The sequence below is a fragment of the Eptatretus burgeri genome, chromosome 17 (genome assembly GCF_056783735.1).
Source record: "Eptatretus burgeri isolate ZD-2024b chromosome 17, Ebu_testis_v1, whole genome shotgun sequence".
Classification (NCBI taxonomy): Eukaryota; Metazoa; Chordata; class Myxini; order Myxiniformes; family Myxinidae; genus Eptatretus; species Eptatretus burgeri.
Window position 1 is genome coordinate 53,226,621 of NC_140977.1, and position 15,000 is coordinate 53,241,620.

The following is a 15,000-nucleotide window of genomic DNA, read 5'->3' on the forward strand; positions in this document are numbered from 1 at the left end:
GATCCAGCCTATCAGTGGGATACAAAATGTAAACTGTTCAGCCTGGCAGATGGATGCCCGCTCCCGAGTGCCGTTCTAGTATTACAAATGAAACTTGATTGAGAATCATACAGTGGAACGTAGGGTTTTTTGTGTCATTCACACAATCTCAATTTTATACTGGGAATACACAAAGAAATCCAGACACAGGAGGAGGCCAATCGGCCCATCAAGCCGTGTCAACTCCACATTCTCGACAACCCAGGGACACAACACTACTAGACCGGCAGCCCAGAGGGTTTTGATCATACGAACGAGGTACCAATATCTGAGTCCAGGAGGTTTTAGGGAGTAACCTGACATATGCAGATATGGATTTCTGCCGGGCACCACCCGCTGCGTGTGGCCCGTGGGGACCCTCAAAGTGGCCCTTAAAATGGGCGAGATCAAACATTGGAGGTACCAGTTAAAATCAGGTTTAAATGAACAAGTACATCCCCCAGAGTGTAGAATGGCCCATGCAAGAAAAACTGTCCGCTGCATAAGGGCTGCCAGAAGCCCAAAAAGGGTCCAAAAATTTTGGCTAGATCAAACATTGGAGGTACCACTTAAAACCAGGTTTAAATGAACAAGTACATCCCCCAGAGTGCAGAATGGCCCATGCAAGAAACTTTGTCCGCTGCATAAGGGTCGCCAGAAGCCTCTTAAGTTGGCCCTTTCGAATAATTTCAGCGAGATCAAACATTGGAGGTACCAGATAAAACCTAGTTTAAATGAACTAGGACATAACCCAGAGTGTAGAATGACCCGTGCATGAAACTTTGTCCGCTGCGTTGACCCTACCAGAAACCCCTTAAGTTGGCCCTTTTGAAGAACTTGAGCTCGATCAAACATTGGCGGTACCACTTAAAACCACATTTAAATGAACAAGTACACTCCATCGAGTATAGAACGCCCCATGCCAGACAAATTGTCCACTGCGTTGGCCCTACCAGACACCCCAAATGTTGGCCTTTCGGGAGACTATGTGGAGGTCAAACGTGAAGGCCCTGAACTGTATTCTAGGTTGGTAAAAATAATGACAAAACCCCTACCTTTTTATGTCATCTCTTCGAGCATGACCTAATAATATGGGTGTCGATGTCCTTCGATCCATCCGTCCGTCCGTCCGTTCACAATGAAGTTGAAGCGGGAGATCTGGTCATTAGTGATCCTGATAGAGGTCGATGAGACGTACACGATGGTATGACTTTCAAGGTCACGAAGGTCAAGGTCAAGGTCACGAGGCCTTTGAAGTTGCGAAAATGACGATTTTCAAATTCTATCTCCTCTGCCATTTCTCGAGCGATCTTGAATTTGATTGTAGCATATGAATTTATGGGACATTATCTAATTTTGGTCAGGCCGGTTTTTCGATATTCGCTTTCGTTTTCGTGTCACGTGACTTCAAAGTTGGCAAAAAATGCGAAAATGACGATTTTCAAAATCTATCTCCTACATTTCTCAAGCGATCTTGAATTTGATTGTGGCATATGAATGTATGGGACAATATCTAAATTTGGTCAGGACGGATTTTCGAATTTCACTTTCATTTTCGCATCAAGTGACTTCAAAGTTTGCAAAAACTGCCCTACCTTCAGGAGGCCATATATTCTCTACTGGGCATGGTAAACGTTAGTGAACGGTGTCATTGCATAGCAGCTGACCTTGTCTTTCATGTCCATTCGAAAGAATACCGATATCTTTGAATACGTACACGTCACGTAACTTTGAATTTTGTGAAAACTGCTTCATCTAGTTGCAAAATGACGATTTTCAAAATCAATCTCCTCCTACATTTCTCAAGCGAACTTGAATTTGATTGTGGCATATGCATGTATGGGACAATATCTAAATTTGGTCGGTGCGGATTTTCGAATTTCGCTATCGTTTTCGGGTCACGTGACTTCAAAGTTTGCAAAAACTGCCCTACCTTCAGGAGGCCATATGTTCTCTGCTGGGCATGGTAAACGTTAGTGAACGGTGTCATTGCATAGCAGCTGACCTTGTCTTTCATGTCCATTCGAAAGAATACCGATATCTTCGAATACGTATACGTCACGTGACTGAATTTTGCGAAAACTGCTTCATCTAGTTGCAAAATGGCGATTTTCAAAATCTATCTCCTCCTACATTTCTTAAGTTATCTTGAATTTGATTGTGGCATATGAATCTATGGGACAATATCTAGATTTAGTCGGGCCGGATTTTCGATATTCGCTTTCGTTTTCGTGTCACGTGACTTCAAATTTGGCCAAAAATCCCTCCTGACCCGAGAACACTACACCCTAGTAACAGGAACTCATGCTTGTTTCTCGTAGAGATGACCGTCACTCCTGCACGGGTGTATTTTTTTATTGTATTCTTTATTGTAATAAAAATCCACATGCAAAAGGTTAACCTTTATGTATGCTAGGGAGCCAGACTAGTACCACAAAAGCCTCGTAGCGTGGTGGGTTAGTCGGTTGACCCACAATCCAGAGGTCCGGATTCAAATCCCAATGGTGGCATGCAGGGTGTCTTTCCCATCGATGGTTTCCATGTTCACGTCATAGTTATCCCATGCCAGGCCCGGTGCCATGGTTGGGATTTAGTTCTACACCATCTGGTGCATCTCGTTCGTTCTCCTCAGCCGAAAAATGCAAACTCGGTCTCTAACACCTTGACCTCATCATAACTGAGGCAGTTTCCCAGCCGGTTCAGGATACGCAGGATCAGGTTGGAGCCGGTTAAAGTCCCCAGTCCTAACCCAAGCACTATGTGCTTCCAAGGCCGCACTGAACCCCTTGATACATTATGAACTGCATCTGATGACGTAGCCATTTCCTTTCTCTGAACAGTTTCTCTGTTATCACCAGAAGGCTCACGAAGGCCACAAAGGAGTGTTCTGTAAAACAGCAACATTTCTTCTGGGAGATCAGGTGAACATGCCTTGAGTGTCTCTACAGATGTTGGAGTCGGTGTTTTCCACTTGGGCATCGCCTGTATTTGAGCGCGAAGATGAAGTACTGCAGTGCGTATCATATGGAGGTGCTTCTCATCATCATCACGTAGGCTTACTCTTGCATCATCAACAGACATACCAGAACTGTACATGAAATTTCCCTTCCGATGGTCGTAAACGGATGTGGCAATTTTCTCCCCGAATTTGTCTTTGATTTTGTTCATCAAAGCCTGTACCGCGTAACCTTCTATACCGTCTACTGTCTCTCTGCACTTAGATATTCTGCTTTATAGAGTTCGATAATTGAAGTTGCAAGCATTGCCCGACGATTCTCAATCACCTCTGTCTCGATTAGTGCCGAAATAGTGTTAAATGTCTTGAAATGCAACTGCCTGTTTGAAACGTCTGCATTTTTTGGTACAGTCCCCTCAGCCTCCTTGGAATATTCACGACGGCATGACTTATGGTACTGAGCTTCTTTCGCAATCATATCAATCCCACTTCTAACGAAAGCTTTGACCCGCTCATTGCTACTTCTTGGAGCTGCTGCAAATATGGCATCACACCCGTCTTTTGTAAGGCACTCTGTCAACGGCTCTACCTTCTGGTTTATGGTCTTCCGCAATATAGGACAGAAGATGCATGAGCCCCTCAACAAACCCTTCGTATCAGATGGCGGCTGCGAGTTTCTGCGTCGTGTCTCGGGTTTTTTAGAGGGAAGTTCGCTCTCAGAAGTTGATGACGGTCTTTTCACAGCAGTATAATTTTTGTGACATTTAGTATGGTACACTGCATTACCCTTCTCTTGCTGCAGATTAACTTCTGCTGTAATATCTCTGTATCGATCAGACTTAAGTGAAAGTCTGCATTCAGCTGCTCTCTTGAATGAAGCCCACGTTCTGTCATTGAACACTTTCAGTGGGTCACCGTGGCTTTTTGACTTGCAAATGATACAGACCTGATGAGATGCTTCACGACTAACATGGTTGCCATCACCGCCCGGGGTAGGCCTGTCTGTTACCTAAAACTGAGTGAAAACATTATTAGGCAGCCACATCTACAGCAATTTTTGTGGTTGAATTTTAAAGGAAATGAATAAGCCAAGTCAACTTGCAAAATTATACAGACCTGATGAGATGCTTCACGGCTAACATGGCTGCCATCACTGCTCGGGGTAGGCCTTTCTGTTACCTAAAACAGAATGAAAACATAAGGCCTGAGCAGAGCAAACATTTCTGATGTGAAGGATGTACGTGTAGGCGACAACATTTCAATGCCTTATAGGTCTATTACAACTACGCCTGGGTTAGTGGGATCGATTAATTCATACAAGTGAACCAACTTAGTGGCATGCATCTTGGGACATACCTGGAGTGGTACAACATCGGAATTATCATGATCCATTCTTGTCAGATCTGCACATGCCCTCCGAAAGAAATATAAACTATTAAAAAAAAACATCAAGCATCTTGTACGTTCCAGTAAGAGATAACAGTGGATGACCTGAATCTCATAGCACGCAGGCATAGCGAGTCTTCGCGCCAGCCATGGGACTATAGTCCGTTTCTAGTTCTGACTCACAGGAGACAGCTTGCATTAGCAATGAAAATGGTCGATTCTGACGTTTGAAACGCATTCTGACAGGGGGATGAATTGATCGAGGTATAGGATTGGTCTGTTTCTACCAAACAGTTTGTACGGTGTCCACACCACACCTAACCATACCTCACCCCACCCTACCCCCACACACACCCCCATAGTGTTCATGTGTGGATGTTAAAAGCGACTGATGTGAATGTATGGTGTCTACACCACACACCACCCCCCACACACACTCACCCCACCCACCGAGTGTTCATGTGTGGATTTAAAAGTGACTGACGTGAATGTACGGTGTCCACACCCCCCAACACCCAACCCCCCCACACACAAACCCCTACGCCCCCCCCCCTGGATGAAGAACAATGGATGAATAAAATACTCACTCAGTTGACCTGTACTCATGCTACTGTTGCTGTCAGCTGCCCGTGTGTGTGACCCAAAAAGCGAAAGTCGTTTCGTGTCCTGGCTGCTCGACGTGGACGCTCCCGCTAGCCTCACACAGGTAGATAAGCGTATGCGTGCTACATGCATGGATATGCCTGGTACGTGACTCGGGGCTACAGGGGGGGGGGGTGGGTTGGGCATGAGCTAAGAGGTTGCGGCCGTCCGATGCGCCAAAACAAGAAAAAATTGCAAAATATTTTGGAATTTTGGGGTCTCATTCATTATTGGGGAGAGGGGTGGCAGGGCCATTCTATACCCGGTGAAATACTTTTTCATTTATACCTTATGTTTGATCGAGCTCAAATTCTTCAAAAGGGCCAACTACAGGGGCTTCTGTTGGTCCTGATGCAGCAGACAAAGTTTCTTGCATGGGTCATTCTACACTCTGGGTTATGTCCTAGTTCATTTAAACTAGGTTTTATCTGCATCCTCCAATGTTTGACCGAGCTCAAATTCTTCGAAAGGGCCAACTTAAGGGGCTTCTGGTGAACCTTATGCAGCGGACAAAGTTTCTTGCATGGGCCATTCTACACTCTGGGGGATGTACTTGTTCATTTAAACCTGGTTTTAAGTGGTACCTCCAATGTTTGATCTATCCCAAATTTTTGGACCCTTTTTTGGGCTTCTGGCGGCCCTTATGCAGCGGAGAATTTTTCTTGCATGGGCCATTCTACACTCTGGGGGATGTACTTGTTCATTTAAACCTGGTTTTAACTGGTACCTCCAATGTTTGATCAAGCCCATTTTAAGGGCCACTTTGAGGGTCCCCAGGGGCCACACGCAGCGAGCGGGTGGTGCCCGGCAGAAATCCACATCTGCATATGTCAGGTTACTCCCTAAAACCCCCTGTACTCAGATATTGGTACCTCGTTCGTATGATCAAAACCCTCTGTGCTGCCGGTATATACCCTTATACCCATTTTACTTGATTTCAATTTTGTTTTCTTAATTTCTTATTTTAATAGGCTCCGAGATTAAAATTTTCTTTTGAAAGACAAGGACACGAGTAAACATCATTGTACATTTACATGAAGTGCAATTAAAGGAAATCCAGAGAAAACTGACGTAAATCAACAGTTGATATTTGAACCCAGGACTACAGCTTGACGAGGCAAATATTATGACAGGAGTGCCAAACCGGCTGCCCTTTGTCAGGTCAAGCCGAGGCAAATGTTATGACAGGAGTGCCAAACCGACCGTCTTTTGTCCAGTTCAAGCATGTAAGTTTCACACTAACTTTTACGTGTGCGTGTCTTCATTCATTTTTGCAGGTACTTTAAGCAAATTGTGAAATCTGCAAGAACTGATGGTATCTCCAAATCTGGGGACAGCAACGACGATTTCCTTGGCTGCTTGAACATTCCTTTAAATGTAAGATTAATGAGCTTGGGATGAAGGGTCACATTTTTATATTCTTTGCATCCAAACTGTATATAATAAAATGCATGTCAGTCTGTCTATTTGTCCCTCCGTCACATATCGTGTAATGAGGGAATCTCGCGAGATTGTGAATTAAATGCTTCGTCGTTATTTTATTTTAACGTGTGTGTGTGTACGTGTGTGTGTGTGTGTGTGTGTATGTGTACGTGTGTGTGTGTACGTGTATATGATATATACATATATATATATTTATATATATATATATATATATATATACATATATATATACATATATATATACATATATATATACATATATATATATATACATATATATATATACATACATATATATATATATATATATATATATATATATATATATATATATATATATATATATATATATATATATATATATATATATATATATATATATATATATATATATATATATATATATATATATATATATATATATATATATATATATATATATATATATATATATATATATATATATATATATATATATATATATATATATATATATATATATATATATATATATATATATATATATATATATATATATATATATATACATATACATATATGTATGAGCCTGGTGTTGGCGCAGTGGTTAGGGCAGCGGCTTGGGATCCAAAAGGTCCTGAGTTCAAGCCCCATTGGGCCACTGAATTAATACACCAGGGGGTTGACTCAGCCTGTCATCCTTCCGAGGTCGGCGAAGTGAGTACCAGTGTACTGCGCCGGTGTATACCCCGGTTAATATAGGTGTACCATATCCCTGTGCCGTAAGAGGCGACCAGGGTTGCGTCAGGAAGGACATCCGGCGTAAAACATGTGCCAAATCACAATGCGGATCATACGGATGATCCGCTGTGGCGACCCCGAACGGGAGCAGCCGAAATAAGAAGAAGATATATATATATATATATATATATATATATATATATATATATATATATATATATATATATATATATATATATATATATATATTGTTACGGTTGTGGAAATTCACAGATCACCATTCAGGTTCCCCGAAGATCAGTTATGTTGATAAGTGTGTGTCCAGATTAGATTTCCCCACCGATATATAACGGGATTTATTCGTGTGCCGGGCTGTGAACCTTTGAGGTAGTGTTATTCTTTTCTGTCTTTTATTTTAAACAATCATCTCCTCACCACCTTCTCCACGACTGCCAACATCTCCTTACCAGCATCTCCACAACACCGCCATCTTTTCACCAACAACATCATCTCCACAAACAACAACATCTCCACAAACAAACACGATGGCATCCTCGACAGCGGCAAAGTGATCTCAACCACGGCCGCGTCTGACGGTAAGATCGGATCAGAACGGCGAAAGGGGCGGAGCCAGTCGAGGGTGAAAGTTCAAAGGTGAAAAGGGGGAGGGTGCTGATTTGGGGCGATGAAGCCCAGAGCGACCCTCCCCTCCGGGCTATAAAAAGGCGCGTTTCAACGCCAAGAGCATTGTTGGTCGCTGGAGGCAGTCGAGTGGAGTTGAGAGAAGAGTTGGGCTGGGCCGTTGGAGTCAGCAGTGGAATCGGGAGATGGCAGTTGAGTTGGAGACGGGAGAAGTTGCCAGCCGGAGAGAAGTCGCCAGCAAGCTACGTAACGGTCCGAGCGATCGGGCCCCGAGTCGGTCGAGCGACGCTGAGGAGTGAGTGGGCTCTTAAAGAGCATCAACTCTAAAAGAGCAAGGCCCGTTCACTCCTCTGAAGCGTCGTCGGCCAGGCCCGATCGACCAGGCCGCGGGGAAGGCCAAGCGACCGAGGAGGGCCGCCCGTCAAGCTGCTCGAGCTGCTTAAGCAACTGACGAATTTGGTGACACCCCTCGGTGAACAGAGACATACGGAGGATCGCTGACCAAAACACCCATTGAGTCGCCTCAAGGGCGACAAGGTAACCTGCCCGGCCTCGTGGAGCTCCTTTGGTCATCCCAGCTCCGAGGAACATTAAAGGCTTACGAGCCTGGTTCTATCTTTCTTTTCTGGGGTTTTTGCATGAAAGTCTGTGGCACCTTGTCTTCCAAGTGGAACTGATTAAGTGCATGTACGTAATAAATAGTTATCGGCTGTAGGTTTTTACTCGTGTCTTGTCCCCTACCCCCATTCATTGCATTGCTTACATGTGCAAATAAATGTTCCCCATTTTTGAATGTCACCTGCTCGTTGTGTCCCTTCCTCCATTGACTGCCATAATTGCGTTCGGAATAATTAGCTGGCTGATTAATAGCCGATAAAACGTACATCTGGCCCAACGGGACTTGGCGATTCAAAACCGCTCGGCAATCGCAAACGGAACGAGCTGCTTAAAGCGACTCGTTTTCATGCAGGCTCCGTTGAGGTGTAAACTCCCGGCATTTCTGTCTGCGCGAATCATGAGGTACATCGACAATTCGGCGATCGACCCTGTAGTGCATAGACAGAAGAGTTGGTTGGTTTATGGTGTGGTTTACAACACCCGTAGCTGGGTTTCGGCGTTGATCCGAAAGCTGTGACTAGATTGCTCGTTTGGTCGGAGCGTGCGGCCACAATTGAGCTAAAGGCGGTCGCCCGCACGCCAGGCGGGCGAAAATCCACAACAATACAAATATATATATATATATATATATATATATATATATATATATATATATATATATTTGCATATATATGACATATGAGAGATATGCATATATATATATATATATATATATATATATATATATATATATATATATATATATATATATATATATGAGAGAGAAAAAATTTACTTCCTGGTTCGGAGCATACCAGCACTCTGTTCCCGAAATTTATACACCGTCTAATATGAAAACGATCATAACTTGGGCCATTGTGTTTATCTATAATTTTAACCACTCAGGTCAGGTCAGGTATGGGAGCATGTGCCAGAACAGCACGTCGCTGCGTCCACTTTCCGCCGGTACTCCAGGGGCCTCCGTCTGGCCATCCCCCAGGCAGATGCCAGGCCCATCCCCATCTCCTTGAGATGATGTTCAACCTGTTGCAACCATGAGGCACGTGGTCGATCCACTGGCCTCCTCCACTCATGAGACTCCCTCGCTGAGAGAATCTGGTGAGCAGGATCAGAGTCAGGAAAACGAGCCACATGTCCATACAGCCGCAACTGACGCTCACGGACTATGCAGGTAACAAATCTCATCCGAGTCTCTCTCAGCAACCGCTCGTTGGACACAAAATCCGACCAGCGATAGCCAAGGATTCTCCGAAGAGACCTGGTACCAAAGGAATTAAGTCTCCGTCTCAGATCCTTGGTCAGAGTCCAAGTCTCGCACCCATAGAGCAAGACTGGAAGTACCAAGGATCTGAAGACTCTGACTTTCGTCCTCCCGCACAGGTACCGGCAGCGCCACACCCCATGATCCAGTGAATCCATGACTCCCCAGGCCCGACCCAGACGTCTATTGACCTCTGACTCGCAGCCAGCAGAGACATGAATATCACTGCCAAGGTATGTGAATCTCTCCACGACCTCAACATCCTCACCACAAACAGACACAGACAGGACAGCAGCATCCAAGATGTCACCGAAAGCCTGGATCTTAGTTTTGACCCAAGAAACCCGTAATCCCAACGGCTCCGACTCCTCATTCAGCACCTCGAGGGCCCCCAAGAGGATGTCTAAAGTCTCCGCAAAGATGACTGCATCATCTGCAAAGTCAAGGTCCGAGATCTTGACATTCCCAAATGACGCACCGCAACTTGATCTCTCCGACATCCTCCCTAGAATCCAGTCCATACAAGTGCTGAAAAGTGTGGGGGCAAGTACACATCCCTGACGAACTCCAGTAACAACTGGAAATAAGTCAGAGATGGTACCACCACACTTCACAGCACTCTCAGTACCAGAGTAGAGTTCAGACATCAGATTGATCAGTTTTGGTGGCACCCCACGAAGACCAAGAATCCTCCAGAGGACATCCCGATTCACTGAATCGAACGCTTTACAGAGATCAACATAGGCTGCAAGCAGCCCCTGCCGAAACTCTCGTCTGCGTTCGGTGAGGACACGAAGTGCAAGGATACGGTCAATCGTTGACCTCTTTGGTGTAAAGCCTGACTGCTCTGGATGCTGGTGCTCAAGCAGATGGTGGCGAACCCTATCGAGAATTATCCGAGCAAAGACCTTGCCCGGCACTGAGAGCAGCGTCACCCCTCGGTAGTTGTTGCAGTCTTGGCGATCACCCTTCCCTTTCCAGAGAGGGACAACAAGGCCCCTCTTCCAGTCAGTTGGGATGATGCCTGTGTTCCAGGCAGAGCACAAAACTGCATGCAACGACACGAGTTCAGCATTTCCACCAGCCTTGAGAAGTTCGGCATTGATGCCACAGATCCCTGGAGCTTTGCCCCGTTTCAAGTGGTTCACCGCAGCCCGTGTTTCCACAAGCGTAGGTGGACCACAGTTGATTCGAGGGTCAGCAACAGGGATTGTAACACCCTTGACGTCCAACTCGACAGTTGGGGGATCAGCCTGGTACAACTGCTCAAAGTAACCGGCCCAGCGGGCCTTCACTTCAGACTCCTCTGTCAAGAGCCTACCACTCTCTGCTCGAACTGTAGTGCTTCGAGGGATGGGCTTGGATGAACGTAATGCGCGAATTCCCCTGTAAGCGGGACGAGAATCACCTGTCCACAGGTGATGCTCTACCCCCTCACAGATTCCTCGCACATAGGCCTCCTTGTCCACCCTCAGTGCACGTACAGTTTTACGCCTCAGCTCCCTGAACAGCTCAGCTCTGCCATTCAGCCTGGCCCTGCGACTCTGGTCAATGGTATCCAGTGTCCCTTGAGAGACAAAATTCTTCTTTGCCCTGCGGTGAGCTCCAAGGCATCCACCGGCAACATCAAGGACGGTGGTCTTGAAGGCGCTCCACAACTCTTCAGGACCCCCCAAAGCACCCAGACCCCCCAAGTGTCCACTCAGCCTGTTCGCAAACTCCTCAGCTACTCTCTCATCCCTGAGCTTGGCAACATCCAGCATCGGCTGGGATGGTACCATTCTCCAGGATTTAAGGTGCAGCTTTAGAGTTGCTACAACAAGCCTGTGGTCAGTATTGAGGAACTGAGCACTCCGGTAGACCCTGCAGTTCTGGATCATCCTCCAATGACCGTCAATGAGGACATGGTCAATCTCCTTTGCCACACCACCAGCGTTGGAATACCAAGTCCAGCGACGAGCTTGTGGGCGCTGAAACCATGAACCAGCCACCCTAAGTCCATGACTTCTTGCAAAGTCAAGGAACTTAGTGCCATTCTGGTTCATAGTTCCTGACCCATGGGGACCAACACACACCTCATAACCGTCCCTATCAGTTCCAGTCGATGCATTGAAATCCCCCAAGACTAGAAGTGTATCTCGTCTGGGGCACTGATCAACCACAGACTCGAGTGTGGCGTAGAATGCATCCTTCACGGTGAGATCACTCGCCTCAGTCGGAGCATAAACAGAGACCAGGGAAATGACACCTAAGGAGTGACGAATCCTTAATCTCATAATACGCTCGTTGACCGGTGTTACCTCAATTATCATTGGGGTCAGCTTATTGGACACAGCTACAGCAACTCCTTGGGTATGGTAACCATCAGAGCGACCAGACCAATAGTAGGTGTAACCACCCACCATTATCTCACCGCAATCCGGTCTCCGAACCTCAGAGAGAGCTGCAATCCCGATGTCCAAACGCTTGAGCTCAGATGATAACAGAGACAGGTGATCATCCTCTCTTAGGGATAGGACATTCCAGGCACCCACCCGAAGGGACCGCCTCAGGTTAACCCAAGGAGACCGCCGTCTGGTGGACGACACCTCAGCACCACTCCGACACACTCTCCCGCAATCTGACCCAGGGATGTTACCCCGTGGTTTCCCTCCTATCAAAGATTGGGGGTCCCGAAGACTTTGCCCCAATCCCGTCATCCGGTGAGCTGCCCTGCGAAGGGAAGCTGCACAGGTGGTACTCCCACGGAGTGGGTTTTCAGATTTTTTTTGCGTTTTTGCGTTTTGCGGAATGAAGGGTTTTACGGTGGCCGGAGTGAAAATCCTGCCACCAACCTCCTAATAAGAAGTGACCCAACTGCAGGAGGACGTCCGCAGACACAGTTGGGCACTAGATATGGATGGCCGTTGGCTCACAAGGAGCTCCTCCGCCCTTTGACAGGTTTTGTTTTTAATCCTGCTGGGTGTCCATATCCAAACACCCTCCTCACCAGAAAACCTGGTGGGGGAGACGGTTTAGTCGCCAACAACCCGACCATGGAACAGGTTAGTGCAGGTTTACATGGTACCTGTAGCAGGTCACAGATCGAACCTGACCTGACATAAACCTTTAACCTGTTTACCTGACCTGACCTTTAACCACTCACTGACTGATATTAATGTTCAGGACCTCCCGGGTGACGTAGAAAGCTGAAATTTTGCGTGCCGACGGACATAAAAGTCGATACACCGGGAAAAATCACAGAACCATCAGAAAGCGTTAATAAATGAAAATATACGAAAACAAGGGCAACCCTGTTGTGCTCACTGCAGGTGAGCGACCCAAGACAATGGGGAAGCAGGGTCCGTTATTGTGTACAATCTATAAGCATACCCCATTAGTATATATATTTATATATACTAGTACGTGCCCGCAAAAAAAAAAAAAAAATAATAATAAATAAATAAATAAACCACACAGGCCGTTTCTTCACTCTCACGTGCCCGTACGTGCGTGACCCAGAAGTTCGATATTATTCGCAGTTACGATTATTCGCAATTTATTTTTAATACCCAATTATTCAATTAGCGCCAACGTATTTTACCTTTTCGCAATGTCGTGGCAAGGAAAAACAAAAAGAGAAGAGAAGAGAGAGAAAAAATTTACTTCCTGGTTCGGAGCATACCAGCACTCTGTTCCCGAAATTTATACACCGTCTAATATGAAAACGATCATAACTTGGGCCATTGTGTTTATCTATAAATGTGCATAAGAAATCGAGAAATTATTAGAATACACGAAGTCATCACTCTCCGGAAGCCCGTACGTTGTAACCCGTAATGGGGAACGCGGCTGAGCTTCCCTTCCCCATCGGCCACGCCCACGCAACAACATGTCTTCCCATTGGTTTGGTAAATAAATGGCCATAACTTGGGAAGCACTTGTCCGATTAATATCAAACCTTGAAAAGGCACATCCTCAGGTCCCCAGCAATATACCTGGCAAGTTTCAATTAGATCGGACCAGTGGTTGTCGAGAAACAGCGGTCACACACACACACACGCACGCACGCACGCACGCACGCACGCACGCACGCACGCACACACACACACATTGCTGGAAATATATATATATATATATATATATATATATATATATATTAATTAATACTGAAGGACCAATTTTGTGCTCCTCCTAGCGGTCGCGTCACGTTTTTCTCGGTACTGTGACCTGGACTGAAAGAAACATGGTACCTGTAAGAGTGCATCGCACATAGTGGCAATAGTCAACTTTCAACTCTGAAGCGGAATAAACACTTTTCGTTTACATGGCGATGTGTGACGTCACCGCTGAGAGGCGTCAGGACATCATGACATCATCGGTTATTCGCTGACGCCATTACGTCGGTCGTCAGAACGTTACTGCTGAGAGGTGTAATTACGAATTCCACTCCTCGAAAATAGCGTCTGCAATGTAAAATCCTCTTATGCACATGGTGACTACCTCAGAATGTGAATTTGACACAAAAAATGTAACAAGAAACATTGTACAGTAGACGCCGCTTTATAAATCCACCATGGGACCACGCCGTTTGGATTTATTAAGCGGAGAACCTATTTTCAGCCACCTACTGGATAGATCAGACAAAAAGCGAATGTCGTTGAACACTGCTTTATGGTACAAAAACATTGATTTATCAAACGGTGACAAGGGGATTATTGAAAAGAATCTCTCCAAGGTCGCTTGCTTGGGAGGGAAGGTTTTGCGCAAATGTTCCTTTATTGAATCCGTCACGTGGCGGAAATCGGGATGGGCAAAACCTGAGAGCTGCAATCCCCTGTCCAATTTGGCGAGTGTCGTCCGCATCTCTGCCGCTGTTGGCATCGGCTCGGGTTTGTCATCGCTTTCTTCCCTTGGCTGTTGGGATTCGGGGGCGGAGGGATTCGAGCGGCGGCGGGATTCGAAGTCCGTCACCAGTTGTTGTTGTTGTTGGTTTTTATTTTTTCACTCTGCGGCAGCGCATAGTACATCAAGCTTAGGTTGAGACCGCACACGTGCCAAGCAGGTGGATTTATTAAACGGCGGATTTCTCTTTGGAAAATTCCGTTCCAACTCATTTTGATCACAATCAGCGGCTGGATTTTATAACCGTGGATTTATAAAGCGGCGTCTACTGTATCTTCTATCTTCTATCGATATATTAATACTGAAGGACCAATTTTGTGCTCCTCCGAGCGGTCGCGTCACGTTTTTCTCGGTCCTGTGACCTGGACTGAAAGAAACATGGTGCCTGTAAGAGTGCATCGTGCATAGTGGCAATTGTCAAACTTCAACT

General features: G+C 45.7%; 1 protein-coding gene and 1 pseudogene across 2 annotated transcripts in view; one reads left to right on the plus strand and one right to left on the minus strand.

The window, feature by feature from the left end:
- The window catches only part of BAIAP3 (BAI1 associated protein 3), a 224,559-nt gene that overhangs the window by 96,730 nt on the left and 112,829 nt on the right, over positions 1–15,000 (plus strand). For both annotated transcript variants that reach the window (XM_085863421.1, XM_085863422.1), the window contains exon 11: positions 6,280–6,379. In XM_085863421.1, the coding sequence (XP_085719547.1) occupies positions 6,280–6,379 (100 nt within the window). The remainder of the gene's footprint in view (positions 1–6,279; positions 6,380–15,000) is intronic.
- LOC147010126 (uncharacterized) lies at positions 2,423–4,366 on the minus strand (annotated as a pseudogene).